We start from the raw sequence: 22,788 nt of genomic DNA on the forward strand, positions 1-22,788 counted from the left end.
TCTCCAAACCCAATCCTGGAATTCTATGGTCTTCCTAGAGACCAAATTATTAGACAACTAAAAGACAGTCAAAAATTACACTACATCATAATTCCTTTTAAGCTACAAACCGAACACTCACCATGCATTTAAGTCGCTCAAACAGATTTAAAGCATTGAAGGTTAAATATATATCGTAAAAGTTATAGTCATTATGATTGTCTTATTACAATGTAGGCCAATAATTAACATCGTGAAAACTTAATAAACTAATTGAATAAGCTATTCGAGTAAACAACTGATTTATTCCAGCACACGTATGTGATTGAACAATCATGTGATGCAGGATGCAAATAAAATTGCGAAAAGAAATTTTTGATGTCTTTTTCAAAAAAATGAAATTTTAATTGAGGAATTTGCAAAATTTTTTATGCTTTATTAAGCAATTGATGAGGCCACAATCAATAAAAAGACATGATGCGATGGCCTTTATTGAGGAACAATTATTGTTAAAGAAGCAATGAAATGTCTATTGAGAGTAAATTGGACCATAATTGATTTGAATAGAAGGAATTAGCGGAAAACGTTTGCAAATATTCAAGGAATTAACTTTTAAGATGTAAATAGAGCAATTTAAGATAATTCAATTTAAATTTCAGCCATAAGTAGGTACAATCTTATAAAAGTATACATTATGACTTTATAAATATTTATTCTTACACCATTGAAAATCTTACAATCCCGTTGTCGTATACAGCAATGAAAGAAATTTCGATTATCTGCAGCCACACAAGATTGAAAAAAATGAAGAAAAAATCTGTCTCGACTCTTATGCAACTTTTTGTTTTCAATTTTTTTAGCATAAATAAAGACAATATTGAAATTTAAGGCACATGAACATTACTTTCAATATATGACACAATTGGTGCATTCATTTGGTATCAATTTGAAATAATGCGTCTGTTTTAAACCCACATGACATATGGAATATCTATTCAATATTATTACTTAATAATTTGTGCTCCCAATGACTGCAAATTCTTAGGAATAAATAAATTAGTGTGGTCAATGCATTAGACTGACTTTATAAGTTCAAAATGATCATTTTTGATTGCGAAAATCGCGCTAAGAATCGTAATTGAATGAATGTAAAATGATTTATTGGCTAAAGTAAATACGTCCATACCAAATAAATTCTGTCGCTTTATGAACTCAATTTTTTTCTACACGCTTACGTTCTCTTCTGTTTTCTACCTCTTATGAGAAGCACACAAAGTGAATGTGTGTAAACGCGTAGAATGTCTACTGTTCTCCGCATACACATTTCTCGCATCGTATGGAAAATCTCGGTCAATTTGACGTTATATTATTAATAATCTGTGTGGAGAGTAGGAACGCCCGAAAACAAAATAAGTAAAAAGTGTAACAAATATTAAAAATGCATTGATATTGAGCATATGAGGACATGTTGCACATTTTTCTTGCAGATCATAAAATATCCTACTTAAGTGTGCGAGTATGAGCTTTTCGGGGGGTTGTCGGTACAAACAGAATATTGAGTTGAAAGGTCTTAAATTGACAAAAATCAATTAAAACGCATTTGAATTGAGAAGGCTTAAATCTCATATCTAAATTAATAAATTTTTTTTGCTAATTTTTGGCTCCATCAAAGTAAATCCATCTCGATCATACTCTCAAAACGCAATATGCGCTGAATATTAAATCACATCTACTCACTTTCATCTTCTTCTTACACTCTTCATTTGTCTCCAGCTTTAGCTACATACACACATGACTTTATGGTTTTATAGACAAGAGCATTGCACTAAAATTGAGATACACTCTCGTTTCTCATACACTGAGAGCTTTCCTCTTTTAGAGCGCCTTTTTTTCTACTTCCAATAAAATAACAAAACAAAATGAATGAGAAACAACAACAAAAAAGACCTAAAAGACTCAAGAAAATGAAAATAGTCAGCTTTTAACATATTTGAGTACGAAAACAAAATATGGAAAAAATTGTTGGGAAGTAACAGTTAATATCCAACTGTCGAGTCAATCAGTTGGTTTTTTACTTCACTCGCGGCAAGTCGAGTATTTTTTAAAGTGTCTTGTGGACTTGATGGTCCAGATAATAAATAAAAAGTCTTAATAAAATTTAAGAAATATTAAAAATACTTATAAAAAATTAAAGAATATATATAATCATTACTGACCTAGTTCCTCTCACATGTGAATCATTTTTATAGCCGACGAAGAAAAGAAGAAATTCTTACAATTTAAAAGTGAAAGACGTCGAGTGAGAAGAATTCTCCAGAATAAAAAAAGGCACGAGTAAGTGAGGAGAAAACATGCTAATAGCATAATTGACCCAGACATACAAATTATTGCATAATATCAAATAATAACAATTTTATTAAGAGTGAAAAGTGAATTAAACTTTATTTTTGTGAAAATAAGACAGTAAATAAGAAGTAGAAAGAGGAAACAGAAACAGAATAATGTTATCGAGGTAAGCGATGTCCAAAAAATTATTGATGGCAGTGACTGAAAAGTGTGTTAACTTTTTTTGGAAGTTGTATATTCTTGTCTTGTGTGAAATTAATATCTTTTAATGGGAACAATTCTTTGTGTAGACTTCGAGGCAAGCATCGATAGTCGTAGAAAGTTTTCTGCTGCCTGCTTCAACTCGTAATCTTTTATCGCGAATTTTAAGCATGACAAATTTATTTATACAATCTTTTCGACTAGGAAATTATTTTAATAAAGTCTATGAAATTATTCAAATTTATTTTTGAAATATCTGATCACAGTTAGATGAACTCTAAGTTTAGAATGTCTTTGGCTAACATGCAGTCATAAATTTCGAAGAAATTAGATAAATAAAGTTATTTAATATTGGATAGCTTGATAGTTGACATCATAGATTTGATTCTTTAGACAATTTGCAGTTCAATTTGTCCAGAAATAGTTTTAGAGCTACCAAGAATCATTTAAATTCCTCACTTACCTTTAAACCGTGATTCTTATCAATATATTCGACATTCCAAGTCAGCAATTAAACTGAAATTCCACCAGATATTCTACCTACTCAATTGTATAATCTTAACATATTTTAACGACTTCCATTCCTCCACACCTTATCTTAAAATTAAAAAAGTCCATTAATTTACAGTACCTTTACTTCCAACTCAGTTACGCATTAAATTCATAACTTCAACCTTGTCTGTCACTACATTCCGTAAAATCTTTTTTAAATTGAAATGTAAACTTATTCATATTGAGATGTCCAGAAGATTAACAAACAATAATAATTCAGGCATAACTTTTTGCATAAAAAATAAAATCAAGGCGCTCCACGCGCCTGATGTTATTTTCTATGGATCATTTAGTTTGGAAATTGCAAATGATGAGAAAGGGAAGCTTGATCACTGTAATAATAATCAATTTTGAATGATGCAAATGAATGATTTAACTTCGATGTAGGTAGAGTAGCTTCTTGTATTACGCGATTTACTTGGGAATTATTATGATACGTTTCGTAAAGTTTGTGTTGAGTTATTTGGATATTTTTGTAAAAGTTTGAGAATACTCGAATAATTCTTATTGCTAGCAGTGCCAACCATATGCTATCACAAGGAGGCAACAATGTTGCTTGACATAAATTTTATATACATTTAATTATATTTTAAATTATTCCAATAAATTACTTTTAGTCGTTGACATGATAGCTGCTTATTAACTTTAATAGACTCTTGTCTTCTTAATTTTCAATTCATAAGATACTTTTTGTGATAAAAAACTTCAAGGAAATTTGAAAACTATGTCAGCTTATGTCCAACGGATGAAAGGGCTGGATGGAGAAAATTAAGATTTTAAGTCAATGTTTCGCATATAAAAAGTTGAACCCTAAGAAATGAATTTACATGGAACTATGATGTTTTACATCATAAATTACAAATTATTTTTTTGTACAGTCTTTTGTGCACAATGGGAAAGATTCCATAAAATAAACAGAATAAAAGACTTCAATGAGCGAACAAAAAAGCAAAAGCTTGGTGCAAGAAGAACAGACAATCATGAAAATAAAAGAGGAACATAAAAGTAGTTATACGATGCAATTACAAGATACCTACGCGTGTGAAAGAATAACCACCTAGTCAATAATACACTCAGCATGACTAAAACACATTTAATGTACAGAATTTTTCACGCATAATGGTTTCGCGATTGGACAAATATGGAGTTTGGTATCCTATTGTTCGATTCGCAATAACGCAATTCAGATTCACAAAAGTTTAAATTGATAGTTCATGAATTTGATGCCATTTGAACTTATGCAATAAATCCTAGTCTGCTTTCCATTCATTCAATATGACAATACAAAATTTCATCTCAATTCTTCTTTCTAATAATAAACAAACGATTGAATGTAAAAACCAGTTTACTCCTCTCCTCATTTCAATCAACATCATCACGGCATGAATGAATGGGAAGATTAATTCGTTCACAGAGATGGTAAAGAAAGCAACACATGCGGATTGCAACAATTAATTTGTTTTTTGCAGATGCTTTTCAATCACAAAACTATGTAAGCTTGCGTTGAGAAGCAGCAGCAGCAAGAAATATGTTGTACACTTTTAAATAGTCAGCTCAATCACTTGACTTGTGAGATTAAATGAAATGGAAAATTAGTTGTGCACGCCACAAAGTTAGACTTAGTTGATCGGAAGGTAAATTTTGAGCTTATTTTATGCTCTCAACTGCATTGCCTATTGAAATTGAAAGTGCATTGTATCTTATCGTTTGGTTAGCAGTGAGATGTCTGTTGGGAGCGTGGAACTTGCAAGATGAACGAGTTAAAGATAACTTTGAGGTGTTGAGTTTAATTGACGAATGCAAATCTTATTAAAAAGTCACTAACTAGGTACTGGTACTAAGGGTGTACTCTCCCCCAGGCCACGTCCCTGCCTAGTACTATTAAGCAATTGATTATATTGGTCATCTACAGAAGTAAAAGTCAAAAAATATTAGCAATCAAAATTAATAAACGTCCATCTGGCATCCACCATAAATGTAGACAACAAACTGCTTCCTTTTCCAAATGATTTCTAACATACTCAATCAAAGATAGACATATCGCTGTTAATGATTGCTCTTTAATTATTTTTAACACAAAAATAAGCTCAAAATAGAAATGAATCGATGAAAGTAAAAGTTTAAGTTTCTCATTACACATCTACGTACTTTAATATTAAAATAGTTGGTAAATTATATCAGCTGCTGTTATTTTTGCAAAGTAATTCTTCGCGCAAGTTAGATGAGATTGTTATGTAACTTATTTTTTTGTTGATTGTCTCTTATGTTTGTATGCTCATGCTTGAAAATTTCATTTTAGATGCGTTGATAGCTTTCGAATGAGAGTGATTGGCTTCTGAGCAGTGGGAAATATTTTTTTGAAAATCATGATGACCATGAAATAATGCGTAATAGAAAATTGAATAGTCTGTTGATTTATTGAAGATGGATTGAAGGTTAATGGAAGGGAAATGCGTTACGACATTAACATATGATCTTTACTCGATTTTTCAAAAAATAATAAAGACATTTCAAGATCAAGTGAAAGAAAAAGCTCATTATATTTACATGGTCCATAAAGATCATAAATAACAGTCCATATAATAATGTAAAATTATACAATCCTTAATGACTTCATTTATTGTCATATTTGTAATTTTTAATTGTTATTTATTTAAGTACTTATGGCTTTAAGTAATATAGCATATGCTTGACTCTTCCATAATCTTTAAGCTCTCGACTTATACTCAAATATGATTGAGTATTCCATTTATTTAAATATAGAGTAAGAGGCTGAAGATTGCAAGAAACTTACAAATTATCCATTTATGTCATTTACAATCCTTACATTCCGACTTATTGCAATACTTAATTTTAATTAAATGTGCATTAATAAGAAAACGAAAACTTCAGGCTAATTAACAAGTCACATTCCAATTGCACGAATTTCATAAGAATATAAATATAAAAAATACGTTCGCGAGTTTACCAAGTCATTTCAGAGTTGAAATGTATTTTTATGTAATGGACTTTATGTATCCAGCTTTTCTGGTTTGCATCTGCCTGCACAAGTAACTTAAGTTTTATTATATGACCCATCTTATGGTCGTAAATATTCGCTTATATATGCATAGGCACTCATATTAATTGAGGTAGAAACATACTGCACATGAAGTGAGTCAAAAATGGGCGTTGAGGAAGAGATTCTTTATAAATTATTAAAAATCTAGGCATTTACAATCAATTATAACGGAAAGATGCTACGCACCTATAGAAAAACGATGACATTCAAGTGTGGCTTGTGGATGAAAAATCTCATGCCGACAATCAACAATAAAAACTGGAAATGAAAACAAAACTTTTTGTTTGATGCATGAGATTAAAAGTATGCATTGTATTTTCGTTCCTCGATTGATGTTGGAACCGACAATTCTCCTTGGAGTCGGCCAAAGCCACAGAAATAAGATATAAATAAAACCATGTACATTAAATTGAAAGTTTAATTTTCATCAGTTCCATATCCTTTAAAAAAATGTTTTATTGCATATAGTAATAAATGCGATCGTCTCATTATTTTGTGGTTATCCTTGACTACACCAGCAGTCACATTTTATTTTTTTGCAATGCTTGATACTTGTGCGTACTGAATGAGATCGCAACTCAACTTTTTATAGTTTAATTCTCTTGTGACCCTTAATAGCAAACACTTTAGCAATGCCTGTTAACATTTTTATGTCAATTTTTTCCATTTCCATCAATAATAGCTTTGACTGCAGACCATGAATGAGAATTCATTTTTCTTAAGTGGAAATTATAACAATTGGTACTTGACTTAAAGGCATTATACATATGGCTGCAAAAAAAAATAATCAAAAAATGAATTTGCAGCTCTCATGGACAATAATGAATAATGAATAGGTGAATTTTGTTAGATGAAATGACAGAGTTGGTGCCACAAAAGTTGAGATTAAAGTGATAAATCACTTCCAACTCTGTGGCAAAAATTAATCGTAGGGAGTCGTTGAACGATCATAATTGTATGTATATTTTATGAATAATTATCTCTGATTAATACTTTGACGTGTGTGCTGCATGCAACACTTTAAGACAAATAATACACAGTTGGATTTAAGCTGAACAAAATTTTCGAACCCACTGGTTTGATCGATAGATATGAATTGTCTTATTCCTATGAGGTTTGTTATGAGTCATGCAATGTTATTTACAAAAATATGTGGGTGTGTGAATAGGAACTAATTCTTAATTTTTCTGGGCTAATTATCGTTATATTGTAAACAGTTTGAGGTAAAAAGAAGAAATGGACAGAAATCAATAAACTGAAAAAATTTCAATTTCAGCTCTAGGAAATATTTTAAGCAATTGAATCAATGCTGCATGATTATTTCTAAATAGTGGCATATGACTTTAGTGACTTAATGTCAAGGATATAAAATTTGAGAGTTTGATTTTAATTCAGACTGATTTAATGCCACTTATTGATAATTTGTCCACAAAGTGCAAGTCATTTATCTGCTTTATTACTTCCTATTTTTCTAATAAACTAAATTTCTGTACAATCACTTGTCTCTTATAACCTGAGACATAAAAAGTATTTTTCAGACTATCCCAAAAGTCACATTTCCTCAATACTTTCACACTATCCATTGTAAACAGTTTTAATTAAATGTGAAAGGTGATTAACAAGTAATTACTTGCATTATTTGATGTTTTTGACATCAATTTCTAGCAAAAGCAAAATGTTGTTTTCATGCCGTAAAAGTTAGAGATCAAAACAAATGTGTGCTATTTATACCGTGTTTTGTAATCACAGAAATGCACGAGACACAAAACAAAAAATCAGCAGAAATGTATCACATTACTGTTCAAAAATTTCGAAATTTTAAGCTCTTTTCTCTATCAAAAGTCATGCGAACAAGTAACTTGAATCTTTTCGAGTATTATGTCGGTTTGCTTACTTTTATGGACTTTACAAAATAAATATTAAAAATGTTAATGTTCACAACAAATTGAAATATTATTTTTGGTAAAATGATGCTTAAAATCGTAAGTACGAGTGGAAGTAAAACATTTAAAAATTTAAGAGGCAATTGTTGTGATAATCGTCACTTATTTACTGTCCGTTGATAATTTCCTTTAGTAGCTGAGTTGATGTTTACAATAGAAATCCTTCCGCAAAGACTTGAAGCTTGTTTCCTTTGAACATATTTAATACTTTTGGAACTAGACTATCAAAAAGTTAGTTTTAAGCAAGTTTACAGCCATGCTGAATTTACATACATGGCTTAAAGCTTCAGAACTAATTTTGTCTCTGTCTGGCTGCAAAGGTTCCGATATCTATAATTTCATAACATTTAATGACCACCTTTAAAATTATTTAATTGCAGATATTTATCTACACTTCTCGCGTTGGTCGTGAGTTCTCAAGCCTACATTTCATTCGATCCACATTCCAACGAATGTGCACTTGTACTATCAAAAGAAGGACGTTCATCATTGTACGACTATAATGTGAATCTTTTCCGTGGAACTTTGTAAGTATTTCGTGATTTTTCGATCGTGCACCAGTCAATAAATGAACAGGCAAACCAAAAATTTTGCACGAGACGCATCAAAATTAAACATGCGCGATTTCTTAACACCTTCTTAATATGCAATTACATCTACATGGCACAAAGTTTAATTGCATAAGATAAAAATCTTTGCGATCTTAAGATTTATGAGCGATAATTTGTTTTAATTTCTTCGCGCTCTTTCCGCATACCTTGCGATCATCATCATCATAACTTTTCGTCTTCATGAAATGGAAATGAAACTTATTCAATCGACTTAAAGTAATTGGAAATGAGTGTGGATTTTAAATTATCTTTTTCTCATCAATTCTGTAATTGAATGGGAAAATTTTTGTTTTTTAATAACGAATGTGCTTAATATATCAGTAGTTTGATGCTATCTAGTCTTGGTTAGTTCATCAATGCTCATTATACAATTCCATATGATTTAACCATAAGCATTGATGAAGCAAAAGTTGTAAATTTGGACAGCAATTATTCAAAATCAGCCCTGTAACCTCATTAAGCTCGAACTTTATGGCATGTTACTGGCGCTGCCTATTAATCCTATGAGATTCTGCATTCCAACACTCAATTTCTTTCGTGCCTTTTTGCAAAGATGTAATTAACTGTAAATGAGATTATAGACATAAGTGCAAATGCAGCAAAATGAGTGATGATGAAACTGGGTTAATGAAGTGTATGCATAAGCCCTTAACCCATAAAAAGCATCTCTTACATATTTCTTAAATGTGTTACGTTCATAAAACTAGCTAAAAATGTAATCAAATCAAGAGAATATGATAAATAATTGGGCACTTAATTGCCTCATATCGATGCTTATCAAAAACTAACCTGACGTGTTATTAAAACAATCCATCATATGTGGATTGAATGTGTTGACTGCTTGCATGAATTGTTGATGTGATTTTAATGGCTTAATCTTCTAAAAAAAGTTAAAGTGGAGTGATGATAGATTAGTGCATGATATCCTTCATTTAAAACGGGTATGATACTTGTCAAAAAATAGAGATAGAAAGTTTCAAGTTCCGAAAGCTACACTGACATTTGCACTATTAAGTTTGACAAAAATCCGACAATCTGAATCAAAAATTCAGATCATGTAGCTTATGAAGATTAAATCATCCAACAATTCCCAGAAATCTCAACAATACTAGCTTCTTCATGTCCAAACATTTGACTTCTTCTTCGTATGGTCGTGTTAGAAATATCTTCACATCACCGCTCTAAACTCTTCTTTTATTATGTCCATAATATTTCATTTCAAGTGGCATAATCAAATAAAGTAAAATCTAGTTCATTTATAAATACCTAGTAAAGTGAATAAACAATTCATGTGAACTTCCCTCATCGTCTTCTACTTATTTTCCTTCTAGTCATGATGAAATTCATTTGCATGCACTTTCATTAATGTAAATTAGAAGAAAACGAAGATGTAACATGTAGTGTTGGACTTAGATATAAGAGAGCACTGCTGTTAATTAAAAAATACATCAGGTCAGCAACTCTGAAGTGAAAATCTTCTTTTTTGGTGTACGCAGCATGTTTTTAATTAGTGATGGAACTAGTTGTTTGGACAAAGCAAATCGAGTAGCAAATGCAGAAATCGTTCGATCCAAAACATCAAAGAAGAAGAAGAAATTTGAGATGATTTTGGCATTTGATGTTGTCTTTTATTGAAATCGGCAATTAAAGCTTATTAAAATTTAAGAGGTTTGCCGAACATCCTTGGTGAATGCTTAATGCAATTAATAGATTATGAAAAGTCATGGATTGCGGAATTGTTTTTGAACTAGGAATTTAAGGTGTTACTTTCAGTTAATGTATCTGTTCAGCACCCCGCTAAGTTAATTGCTAAATTTCAACAAGTAGCTGACTTGATCTCATTAACTTTTTGGTTAATTGATCTTTTAAGCATAACATCCGATCTAGAAATTAACTTAAGAGCAATATTCTGAATTTTTAAGGCTTGCTCTACATTATTTATTTATAATTAATACAGTCGATCGATCAATCAATCAATTCAGTCGCTGATATACTCGTGCAATAAATTTAATCACCTCATATGCATGTTCATTTTTTTATTTTCATCGACTTTCTCTCCACAATGACCATAACAATTATGGCAAAATATGGAGTAAAGCATTTTTTTTTTGTTCCATTATTTATTGTCACATGAATCTGTAATAATGCGTTATTTATCATTTTTCATTGCAGGGCACCTCATGTTGCACAACATACATGTATCACTTATGATGCCGTCAATCAAGCATATATTGATGCAAGAAAGAGAATTCGTAAGTACAAATAAGAAGAAAGGAATGAGTATAATTGGATAAATTGTGTTGCTAGGATGTGGCACTAAGGCTGACAGCATAAGCTTTGTGAAATAAAAATTGTAATAAAATTTAATAGCTGTATATTTGCATTTTTACGAAATTGCATCATATTTCCATATTTCAATTGTCGTTACTTGGTTTCGATATGTGTGTCATAAAACCAACAATAACTGCTCCATAAATTAGGTTTATAGTGCCATAGCCTCGCAATTCCTTTCCACAATCCCATTATCAAAAAGCCAATATAATAATACAACAAAATCCATTACAGGCGTCGCACAACCAAAAGGTGAATGGAAACCAGAAGAAGTTGCAACAGTTGGTGAATTATTGCTAGACATGTCAATACAGCTGGCAAGAACGTGAGTATCTTTACACATTTTTAACCTTGCACCATGAACTGGTTTTAAATTCTTAAATGCACCGTAACCTTCAATAAATTGCAATTTATGTGGAAAAGCAACGAAAGAGTTGAAATTAAATTAAATCAAATGACAACGTCGACCTTAATGGAGAGGCTGATTACTCTGTGATATGATGTGATACACTTTTATCATGTGGTTTCAAGTGCATGCTGTAAATTAATGGTTATTGAAAGTGGTAATTAATCGCACTCGTGAATAGATTAAAATCAGCCTTAGCAACAAGATAAAATTACGTTTAAGTTTTTTATGGAAATTGAAGATTGATAATAGTGATGGTTTCATATCTGCCGACTTAAAATGAGCGTGTCAGTACATTTATTGTCATAACAAAACCATAATTATCACCTGTTAATCCTGCATGAATTTACATTCACTTATTGTATTATCAATCACAATGACTTCTGCGACTTCATTAAACTCACAAAGCTCCAACAACAGGCAGTTATATCAGCAACTCAATAATTTTTAAAAAGGCTTTTTTGTTGCCTTTCAAAATTTTCACAAAGAAAGACAGCACTTAAAGTCTCGAATTTGTTTGCTAATTTGACTCTCGAATAATCATTGATTTATTATCTATTGTATCCAAAATCCTCTTATACGTACTGTATAGCAAATATTATAGCTACTGAATGAATGAAAGAGACCTCTACATCGTGACTTTATCTTCTGTCTTCAAGTGAGATTTGTATATCTTCATTAGACATAAAACTGCTAAATGTCTGTCAATTACAGGTATTACAATTATTAGTTTTTATATTTGCAGCTAGTAATATGAAAACAGCAAGGCACTGCAACAAATACTAAAATGTATAATAATCTCACATAATGATCTCACATGTGAATTGTTTAATTTTCTTTATGGATCTGAACCAGCATTATTGCATGCTCGAATGAATTGTGGAATTATTTAGCGCGAATTTCTCTATGAAAAGTTGTTGAATGTCCAAAAAAATTAAATTATGATTTCATAAAATATTTTACAGCTCCATTCTCAAATGTTTAGGAATCTATTCACACGCGCTAGTATTCAGCATCTAAATTCTTCGTCATATTTTCATGAAGCAGTGATGATCCCATTGCGGCACATGACAGTAGATTTGCTTAATTTCTTGCAACATTATTGCAATCTTATGACCTCCAATCGTCATATATTAAAGGTATTAATTTTAAGTATGCAAAAACATATGTTAGAGACGGTACACACAATATGTACCCAAACATTTCATTACGGCTTGATGTCTCATATTTGTTTGTAAATAAATTACTTTCGATTTCATACTTTAGTATGCAGCAAAAAGAAGATTGAAATTGTTTACGTGCAACTAAGCGAACAAATTGCTTTTTTGACGTATTTTTTTGCAAATGCGCACACAAGCAGCCATTAGTTACAATATAATGGCACACGAACTCGGGCGAATCTTTGAAAGTTTTTCTTCTGTCAATTGTTCATTTATTTTATTTGTCACTGTACTGATGTGGCAAGAAATATGTTGACAAATGTTAACACAATTATTGTCTGTGGGAAAAAGTCTCGTTCTGAATTATTCAGGCTTCATCCGATGAATCTGACAGATTCATCTCAAGGCAATAATATAAAATTCCAATGAGCAAAAACAAAAACAAACCAGAGCAATAAAAAGTAGCAAAGCTTGTATGCGCTCGCAGCAGTCGATTCGATCTCAATCAATTTAAGTGAGAGATTCAGGCATTGCGACCCATTCAACATCCACAGCAGCCTTGGCATAATTTCACATTATTCTTCTTCTTACTATTTCTATACATGTACTACATCATCATCATCATCGATGCTTTGCTGCTTTGTTATTCATATGTGCATGAAATCAATTGTCAGCATCAGCATCATTGGTGGCATAACAATGAATGTTGAACTTATGATCAAATTTTACTTTTTATGGAAATTCGGCGGTTTTTCTTATAATTGTAAAGATCACTGACAGTGACATTGAAATAGCTTTATTATGTTCGATTTACATTGCATAATTTTATTTCTTTATTGAATAATTTGACACAGATTTTCAATTGTGCATCTTCATGTTTAAAAATAGCATTAAAATCACGTAATTTCATCTTACTATAATCAATAATGTCGATCGATCAGATTTTGAGAGGCTTTAAAATTTGTAATAAAAATTCAGTCTTACCTCATCGGATACCTTTTGATTTATTTTTGATTCGACACTTTGATAAATTAATTTTAAAGGCACAATGGACATTAAAGACTGCCATTCACTTCTTTTGTTTGTCCATTATCTTTTGATTTATATAAACTCCTGAAGCTGTTTCATTTAAATGAGATCAGTGAGCAAAAATCACCATCCGTGACATGACATGACATGTGTTTGAGTGATGATCATGTCCAGTTACCTACTTTCTACTTTTGAATTTGGATGAGTTAATTTTGAGTGGTGAAGATTTTGGGCGATGGTTTGATTAGAGGTTCTTTTGGAATTTTGAAGGATAAATCCGGCTTCAGACATTTCCTATACATCGCAATACACGGCAGACATCGAATGCTGTCGTCAGATTAGATTCAGAACATCCTTAGATTTTCTGATAACCTCCATAAACAGCCATAATATGAATATCTTTGGTTCGCTCTACATCATGTTTCCAGCGTAATTTCCAACTTGCTCTAATGATGATCAGCATAAATCTTTCAGCAGCCCATATTTTCCATGGTTAGTTAGCAAAGTAAAAGTATCAATGGTAACCGTGTTGTCCGAAAAAAGTACACCTTATAGTTTTAACATGTAATAAATGCGATGATCATGATTATCATGTCCATAAAATTATGCAATCAAACGGTACAGTACAATGCTCATTATTCATCTGTTTACAATCTCTCCCATATACATGCATTAATGCAGTATCATTAGTAATAATGTTGGAATTTACATTTGAGAGTCATATTGACAATTGTTCCACAATTCACCATGCTATACTTACTACAGGTTGCTCATTTGTGACCGAGATTAATTTACGAGTTACTTTTATTATTGTGATGAGGCAATTTCTTTATGTTGCGGGTATAGCAAGTGCTACCACATGTTGTTGTAAGTAGCTCTAACAAAATTTTAATGCCCACTCTCATGTTTGCGGATATTTGAGACTTTATTATTTTGTGGTGTTTCTATTTACACCTTTGATTAATGAAATTTTCGGATTAAGTTTTTTAGGTCGTTTAGATTTCTTTTGATTAGCAACAAAATTTGCAATATCCAACGGGAAACTTGAAATTGAGCTTAATATGATCCACAACGGTTAAGCCTCTTGTTCAGAGTCGACAAAACATTTCAAGTTTTATTATTTGAATGAGTGCATTTTTGGATCACTCATACGAAAGTTCATTGAGCTCTTTTCTGATGACTGACTTGCTTTTCTTCTATCGTCATTTCTTAAATAATATTTCTTAAGCTATATTGTGGTGAGTCAACAAGCGATGAGGTCAGATGAAACCACAATGCTGGCACCATAATGTCTATAAATCTAAAGTCAATGTCCGACTTGACAAACAATCTATAACATGCAGATTCATTGAACTTTTTTGTTTTGAAATTCAAGTTGTTGTGCTATTTATGCTTCATAAAGTTATTTAATATGCAGAAACTTTCATAAATATAATTTGAATCTTCAAACTTTGACTGCTAGAAATCAGAAATTCTCTAAAAATCTATCGTGTGGAACTAGCAGTCAACCTTCAAAAGCGATGCTGTGAAAGATAAATGTTTGAAATTTATTAAAAATTAAGATTTCGCCTAGAGATAATTGTATAATTGAGAGACTTACGGTATGTCTTCTTTGAAGTTCCGACTTGACTTGAATACATTGTTGCAATCTTTTTATTGATTATTGGCATTAACATCATTTCCAGTCTGAAAAAGATAAAGCTTGTAAAATAACATTAAAGATGCGGGTCATGAAAATAGATTGTGAGTAAAAGTGGAAGCCAGAAGCTTTTGGAAGTAAACGGAGTTTCCATAAATCATGAAGCATGTGGGTAAATCAGTGGTGGGCAACCTGTTTGCTGCGACACACCGAATATTTTTGGAAATGCCGTTTGCGAAGATTAACCACCAATGTGTGAGCCGCAAAAAAAAAAGGTTGTCCACCACTGGAGCCTTAAATTGAATTAGTATAGAAAGTAGCAATTTTCATAACGAAAGCTCGTGTGAAACATTCAATCATCATAATTCAAGGCAGGTGATCATAAATGTCATTAAAAATTTAAAATCATCAGTTCATTTTCCTTCCCAATTTAAAAGTATGATTTTTGAAGACACCGGCAAACAATAGCGATGACATTCAATTTTTTGGGAACCTAATATTAAAGACATGAAGAAAAAAGTCAAGTTTGATACAGTATGACGAATTTTTCCTTACATAACGTAATAAATGTCACAATGTAAGCATCTCAATTTACAATGACTGAATAATGATGTAAGCAGCTTCCAAAAATTCATCATTACATCAATTAAAATTCTTTGGTCATGTTTTTGAGATCGAGTAGGACTTGAAATGCCATAAATAATTCCAATATCACTCCCTTGTTGCCTTTAACTGGACAGATCTACTTTCAATTTCCATAGTGGTCTAAATTGTACTCCTGGCACAACATTTAATTAATTAATTTTCTTGAGAAGTCTTATAAGTAAAGCATGACAGAAAAGCTGCTCGTGAATCAGTAACTGCAATCTAGAAAGGCAAACAGCACGCAAAAATGAACTGAGAAACAATATGAAATTTTTTATTTATTTAATTTTCGATTCATACTGTCTGACTTATGCAAAAAGTTAAAGAAATAACAAGTCTTGTGCTTTTCATTGTCTGATCAAGCCATTGAGTCATATTATGTAGTCAGAAAGGGAAAATGAAATACGAGAAGAATCTAATGAAAGGAAAAATGAGTGTATATAAAAAGTGCTACAATTATGGGTAAATTAAAATGCAATTATCAAGTTTGGAATAGCTTGAAAGTTTCTTTTTAGAGTTTAGGGCAGCGGTTGGCATCCTGAGTGCAGCAACACACTAATGTGTAAAACCATGAATTGTATGCCGTTGGTGACTTCAGTCGAGGTTTACCAGCAAGGTGTGCAACGGAACATTGATTGCATACCTCTGGCGTAGAGGATTCCTGCCTTTTTAGAAGCGTCGCACCTTTCTTAAAAATGATATATCAATTATCTAAAGCTGCCTTCTACTAAATAAATATCTCAATAAAATTTTCAAATTCCTTGCAATTTTCAAATATTTTACAAGCACTAAAGCAGCATAAAAATGCGCTCAATAAATACGGAGTAAGAATCAAGTCACGTTCGAGACGACGAAAAAAATTTCATTCATAACCAAAACCATCTGAAATGGTTTACAGCAGCGGCAACGTAAAAAAAAACACAGCAGCCGATCGTGACTTTTTACAAATCTCAAATTTAATTTGTAATTAATTGCTTTTGGCACAGAAAAAAATCTCGTCTTAATGGATTGAGACCTAAAAGTATTGCATCAGACAGCTCCTTGATGTAATTTTTATTACTTTCACTAGCTTAAAAGAGTTATTTATCTGCGTCTAAATCCATTCCAATAAAAATGGTGTAATAAACATTTGATCAATACGAGTCGTGTCAATTAATCTTCCTCAAGCGCTGTATTGTCTAATTTATCATAAAACTAGCATCAAGGTAAAAGTGTTATATCTCAAAACAGAGACAGAGATTATCGTGAATTTGAGTTATTAAGTTTGGATTTTATCAACTTATTAATGATCATTATACAGCACTACTCTTGCAGATATACTCAAATTATCGCATTTTATGATAAAATGACTAGATCAGAAACAATAAATTACAGCCATAAATTCACGAGCAAAGCATGACGAAGAAGAAAGAAGTCTGACTTTGACCCACTGATTCATCACAAAAAGAAAAATAGAATAATGAACTAAAGCATAAAAGCGAACGAGTGACAACTCGATGAAATATTAAAATAGAGAGACTATTTGAGCATTTAACCGCGTAGCCATAAAAGAGCTTTTTGTGGTTTTTCTGTTTGTTTGTTTTTCTCTACTTCTTATTACAGTTCTCATTTACACAATGGGTAGACTTATTTTAACGGTACATCAATGCTAGAAACTAGACATTAGACAACATTGTATGGGTGATTATTATGCATTGATAGTCATCACTGCGTTGCCATATATTTATGAATCAACTGTAAAATTGATCACATCATTCAATCACATACGAAGGGGGTCTAGACACGAACAAATAACATAATTAATTATAAGTCAATCAATTGCTAATTTGTTACCTAATATCCATGATTATTGCAAAATCTTTGAAACCCCAAAAGCCAAATTTCCATTAAAAATTTCCTTCAACATTCGAGATTAGCCTCTAAAATACAAAATTAATAAAACTATGTACCAACAATAAAATACTTAATTGACAGTTTTAGCGCACGAGCTGAAATGGGACACAAAACGAAGAAATTCCATTTCTTTGCATGCCATTCACGCAGTTCTCATTTTCATTTGATTTTATTGAAATTTCCTTCATAAACAAGCAAATGAAAGCGACATGACTTACTTGTCGACCATGCAGACTATTGAACTTGAATACCTTTAAGGTTGCGATTTTATACGGTGAGATAAATATGGACTGCTTCTGCATGAAATGCTAATCAGTTTTAATTATGGTCGCGAGATGAAAATACAATCAGTAGGAATAGCTGCTTACTGAATATGAATACAATTTATGGCCATTTGATGCTGATGATAAGTAGGGAGTGGTGAATCACAGAGAATAGTTGTGACAAGGATGGTTGAGCTGAATCATACATTATCTGCGACTAGAATCTAAACTACACTGCTAATTGCTGTGCATTAATTAACAAGCTTACCTAAAAGAGTCATTATTCTATCCACTTCAGTGGACTTATTTGCCCACGTCAAATAAACAAATCCAATTCATTTCTATTCACGCTTGATGCCTTTGTTTATGCTAAATTAACCACTTTGTTAAATTAGGAATTTATAGTGATCAATTAAGGAACTAGATTGCAGGATTTGCTCAATATCTATTGTAATTTTTGGCATTACCATTTGTAAGTTGCGGTTTATTCAAACTTTGATAGATGCATGTCATTTGTCTTCATCTTACATGATGTCAATTTAACTCTTCTTTTCCACACATGATACAATGAATTGCATGTCTGCTATATCTGTACATGTCGATCATTAATTTGTCAAAATATTTCAATTTATTGAAGGAAACAATTTAAGTTTCTTCATCTTATTGCCATTCATCTAACAATATCTTAATTTTCATTTTTTACAGCTACGGTTTGAGCTATGAAGACATTGAAAAAGGTTTACCAAACATTGATACATCAAAGACGCTTATTCGTGAAGTTTGTCCACCATTCCTTTCCGGTGTTGAATGCCGTCCAGGAAAATATCGTCGTGTTGATGGTTTATGCAATAATCTCGAAAATCCAACATGGGGCGGAACTCACACACCATTCACACGTTTGATTGGACCACTTTACTCTGATAGCATCAATTCACCACGTATCTCTGTTACTGGACATGAATTGCCACCATCTCGTGTTGTATCAAGAACAATCCATCCTGATGAAGGATATCATGATCATGCTGGTACTGTTATGATTGTAGCATGGGGTCAATTCATGGATCACGATCTCACACTTACTGGAACTCCATTAGGTAAGAATCAACTTCTTATTGGAATCTTACTTACATTAATCCAATTAGAAACATATTTGATTCCAATCAGGTCAAATCCAAATTTCAATTCCGTTTATTAAATATTTGATATCTTAAATCTTTGTCAAAACGTTACCAGTTCCGATATGTCAAATATTTGTTTCAATTTCTTTGACCTAATAAGACGGAATCTGGAAATTAAAAATAATTGGCATTGACTTGTCTCATGAGTCATGATTGAGTCTTCAAGCTTTCTATTAAAATTTAATTATGTTTTTCTATTAATCTACAGATCCAGCAACACGTAACGACCCAGAGGAATGTTGTAAACGTCCAATGCACTTGAAACATCCATACTGTGATGAAATTCGTATACCTGATGATGATTACTTCTATCGTTTGTTCAATGTCAAATGTATTGACTTCGTTCGTGGCTTCCCATCACCAAGAGTTGGATGTAGATTGGGCTCACGTCTTCAATTCAACACATTAACATCGGTTATTGACGGAAATACAATTTATGGTGTTAGCGAAAAGTACACACGCAAATTGAGAACAGGTTTCAGTGGTTTCTTAAGAATGAATCCAGTCTTCCAAGAATTTGGATTGAAAGATTTACTTCCATTGAAATTGGACTTCCCTGATGAAGGTTGCACACGTCCAAATAAGAATTTGTATTGTTTCGAAGCCGGTGAAATTCGTGTTAATGAACAATTGGTTCTCTCATGTATGCACACACTTTTGGCACGTAATCATAATCATTTGGCAACCGAATTGGCTAAAGTAAATGCACATTGGGATGATGAGACACTCTTCCAAGAAGCTAGACGTTTGAATATTGCTATGATTCAACAAATCACATACAATGAATTCCTTCCAATTCTTTTGGGTAAGGATGTTATGGAGAAATTCGGAATTTTGACACAAAAAGAAGGCTACTGGAATGGATATGATCCAACTGTTAACCCAGGTATCATTGATGCTTTCGCTGGTGCTGCTTTCCGTGTTGGACACACATTGCTCCCAACAGCCGTTGAGAGATGGTCAAAGGCTCACAAATTCATTGCTTCAAAACGTCTTTCTGATTTGATCCGTCGTCCATTTGACTTATACCGTGCTGGTGTTATGGATGAATATTTAATGGGTCTTATGAATCAAGTAGCCCAAGCTGTCGACGATTCGATCACGCAAGAAGTCACAAATCATTTATTCAAAAAGGATGGTGAACGTTTCGGTATGGATTTGGTGTCGTTTAACATGCAACGTGGTCGTGAATTTGGTATTCCTGGTTTTATGGAGTTCCGTAAATTCTGTGGCCTTCCAACTGCTGAAACATTCGAGGAAATGTATGGCATCTTTCCAAATGAAACTGTCCGTCGCTATCAAAGCATTTATGAACATCCATTTGATATTGATTTATGGTCAGGTGGTGTTTCCGAAAAATCATTGCCAGGCTCAATGGTCGGTCCAACATTTGCATGCATTATTGCTACCCAATTCAGTTATTTAAGACGTGGTGATCGTTTCTGGTATGAATTGCCAAATCAGCCATCATCATTCACACCCGAACAATTGCAAGAAATCCGTAAAACTAAATTCGCACGTGTCATTTGCGACAACACTGACTTGATTGACTCAATACAAATTTATCCAATGGTTCTTCCTGATCATGAGCTGTAAGTTTATTTTTTAACGAAGTTATTCGGAATTTCAATCTTAATTTTGATTTTTTTGAGTTATGACTAAACTACAAAGGATCAAAGTCGGTAGAATTGCATGTAAATAGCTATAATGAGTAAAAAATTGAATTAGTTTTGCTACGGTCAAGCCTTTATTTTATTCATGCTGTATTGACTACCGTATGTGATGCATTTTTTGAGTTCACACCTGAAAAAATAACAAGAAAGCAGAAATTTCACAACTCTGCATGTCCATTATACTCTATTCAACCGCATAAAACATAATTGATTTTGTTACTTCCTTATAGCTAATTTCTATTGCTACTGACAAGTCATAAGACTCTAAATGAGATTGAAATTGCCAGATAAGACCTATTTCTTACAAAATTTTACACAAAAAAAATTCTTTTCAGAAATCCTCGTGTGCCCTGCAAAGCTAGCATTATTCCATCAATAGATTTTACCAAATGGGCTGATTACGATCAATACTCGCCTCAGCAATACGTAAGAAATTTTCTATTATTTTGAATTTTGTGTAGCACCTGGTGTACAATAACATAAATAAGGGTGCTTAAAAAGATTTTTTTGAGTCTAATTGCCTTTCTTCTTTTCTTCTAGCAATTTCTAAATGATGTCCCTGAAGACTCTCCATACTATAAGAAGAAATAAAAGACAGAAGCACATTTCTATTTTTCCGTACCTTTTAAAACTCATCGAAATTCATTAAACAAAAAATCTGATGCTGCAGCAGACAACAAAAGAAAAGAATTGATTGGACTGAGTCATCGTCATCGTAGACTTCATACTGAGTGCAAAACTACAATGATATCTGCAGTGTCATCATCACCTCATGACATCTTCATCTCTCATTTTTTACTGTGACTTTACACTTTCTTTTGTCTCATACTCATCATCATAAAATGTCATGCTTCTGTTGATTCTCTTTTTTTTCTTAATTATTTATGGTTGCATTACTCTAAATAATTGATTTTCTTATTGATTCATGTGGAAAAATGACGAATTTTTTCTATTTATGAATTGAAATTTCATTCATTAATCTTTAGTTTTGTTCAATTGAGTTGTACATTCATGGTTTTCACATCATTTCCCTTTCCTTTACACTTAGTTTAAAAAAATTCTTATGGATGTACTCTCGACAAAAATTATATTTTATGATTCTGCTACACGACGTGTATAAAAATTCAAATTGCCATAACAATTTTTATATGAAAAATAAAAATTTTGAAAATGTATAGACATACACTATTTGGAACATACTCTACACATGATAAACAGACGAGATTTTTATAGTATCACAAAACCTTATGATTTGCATGCTTAGCTTAAAGAAAATATGTTCAAAATCCAATAAAAAGATCCACTAGAATAATCAATATAGCATGCAACACAAGACTCAAGATCCTTATCCCTTTATACCATTAATGTCTGATTGATACTTTGTCATGTAATCTCCAATGTTTTACCCCAAACGCAGAAATCCTCAAAATCCTACAAGACACTTCCGTTTCCTTATTTGTAACAAAAAAGAAGAAAAAAATCTGAAATTATATTTTATATGTGTGTAAATAAAAGAAACAAAAATCTACTCATGAGGCTTTTCAAGTCTCATCCTATTTTTGATATTAAAGAAGAATAAAAAAATTGAAAAATAATCAAAATGTTGTTATTACTTATTGACTGTATAAAAATTGTTACGATTATTGTGGTTTCAGATTATAATTTCTTGGGAGGGTAAGCTTGCAATTCTCAGTGATTGTGCAAATAAGAAAGTGTAAAATCACATCCGGGGATCAATTCAGGTAAACGAGTGACAGAAGAAAGTCCTTTTTTGTGCAACAACTACTTTCTATGTCAATAATATTGTAATTTAAAATTGCATTTTTTTCAATTGTTGCCTCACTTCCTTTTTCAGTTCCCTACAGCATCTCCTTTCAA

The 22,788-nt window shown here is 32.0% G+C and overlaps 1 protein-coding gene across 1 annotated transcript; it reads left to right on the forward strand.

Moving 5' to 3' along the window:
* The first annotated feature begins 2,038 nt into the window (after nucleotides 1-2,038).
* Nucleotides 2,039-22,478, forward strand: cysu (Curly Su). The gene is made up of 8 exons (XM_070636768.1): nucleotides 2,039-2,491; nucleotides 8,463-8,609; nucleotides 10,866-10,945; nucleotides 11,259-11,349; nucleotides 18,765-19,153; nucleotides 19,446-20,829; nucleotides 21,246-21,336; nucleotides 21,451-22,478. Exons 1-8 carry the CDS (start codon nucleotides 2,481-2,483, stop codon nucleotides 21,499-21,501), a joined length of 2,244 nt encoding a protein of 747 aa, XP_070492869.1. The 5' UTR covers nucleotides 2,039-2,480; the 3' UTR covers nucleotides 21,502-22,478.
* The last annotated feature ends 310 nt before the right edge of the window (nucleotides 22,479-22,788 follow it).

Source organism: Chironomus tepperi, unplaced genomic scaffold, assembly GCF_022539635.2.
Source record: "Chironomus tepperi strain 1889 unplaced genomic scaffold, CSIRO-AGI_Ctep_v1 contig_137, whole genome shotgun sequence".
Lineage (NCBI taxonomy): Eukaryota > Metazoa > Arthropoda > Insecta > Diptera > Chironomidae > Chironomus > Chironomus tepperi.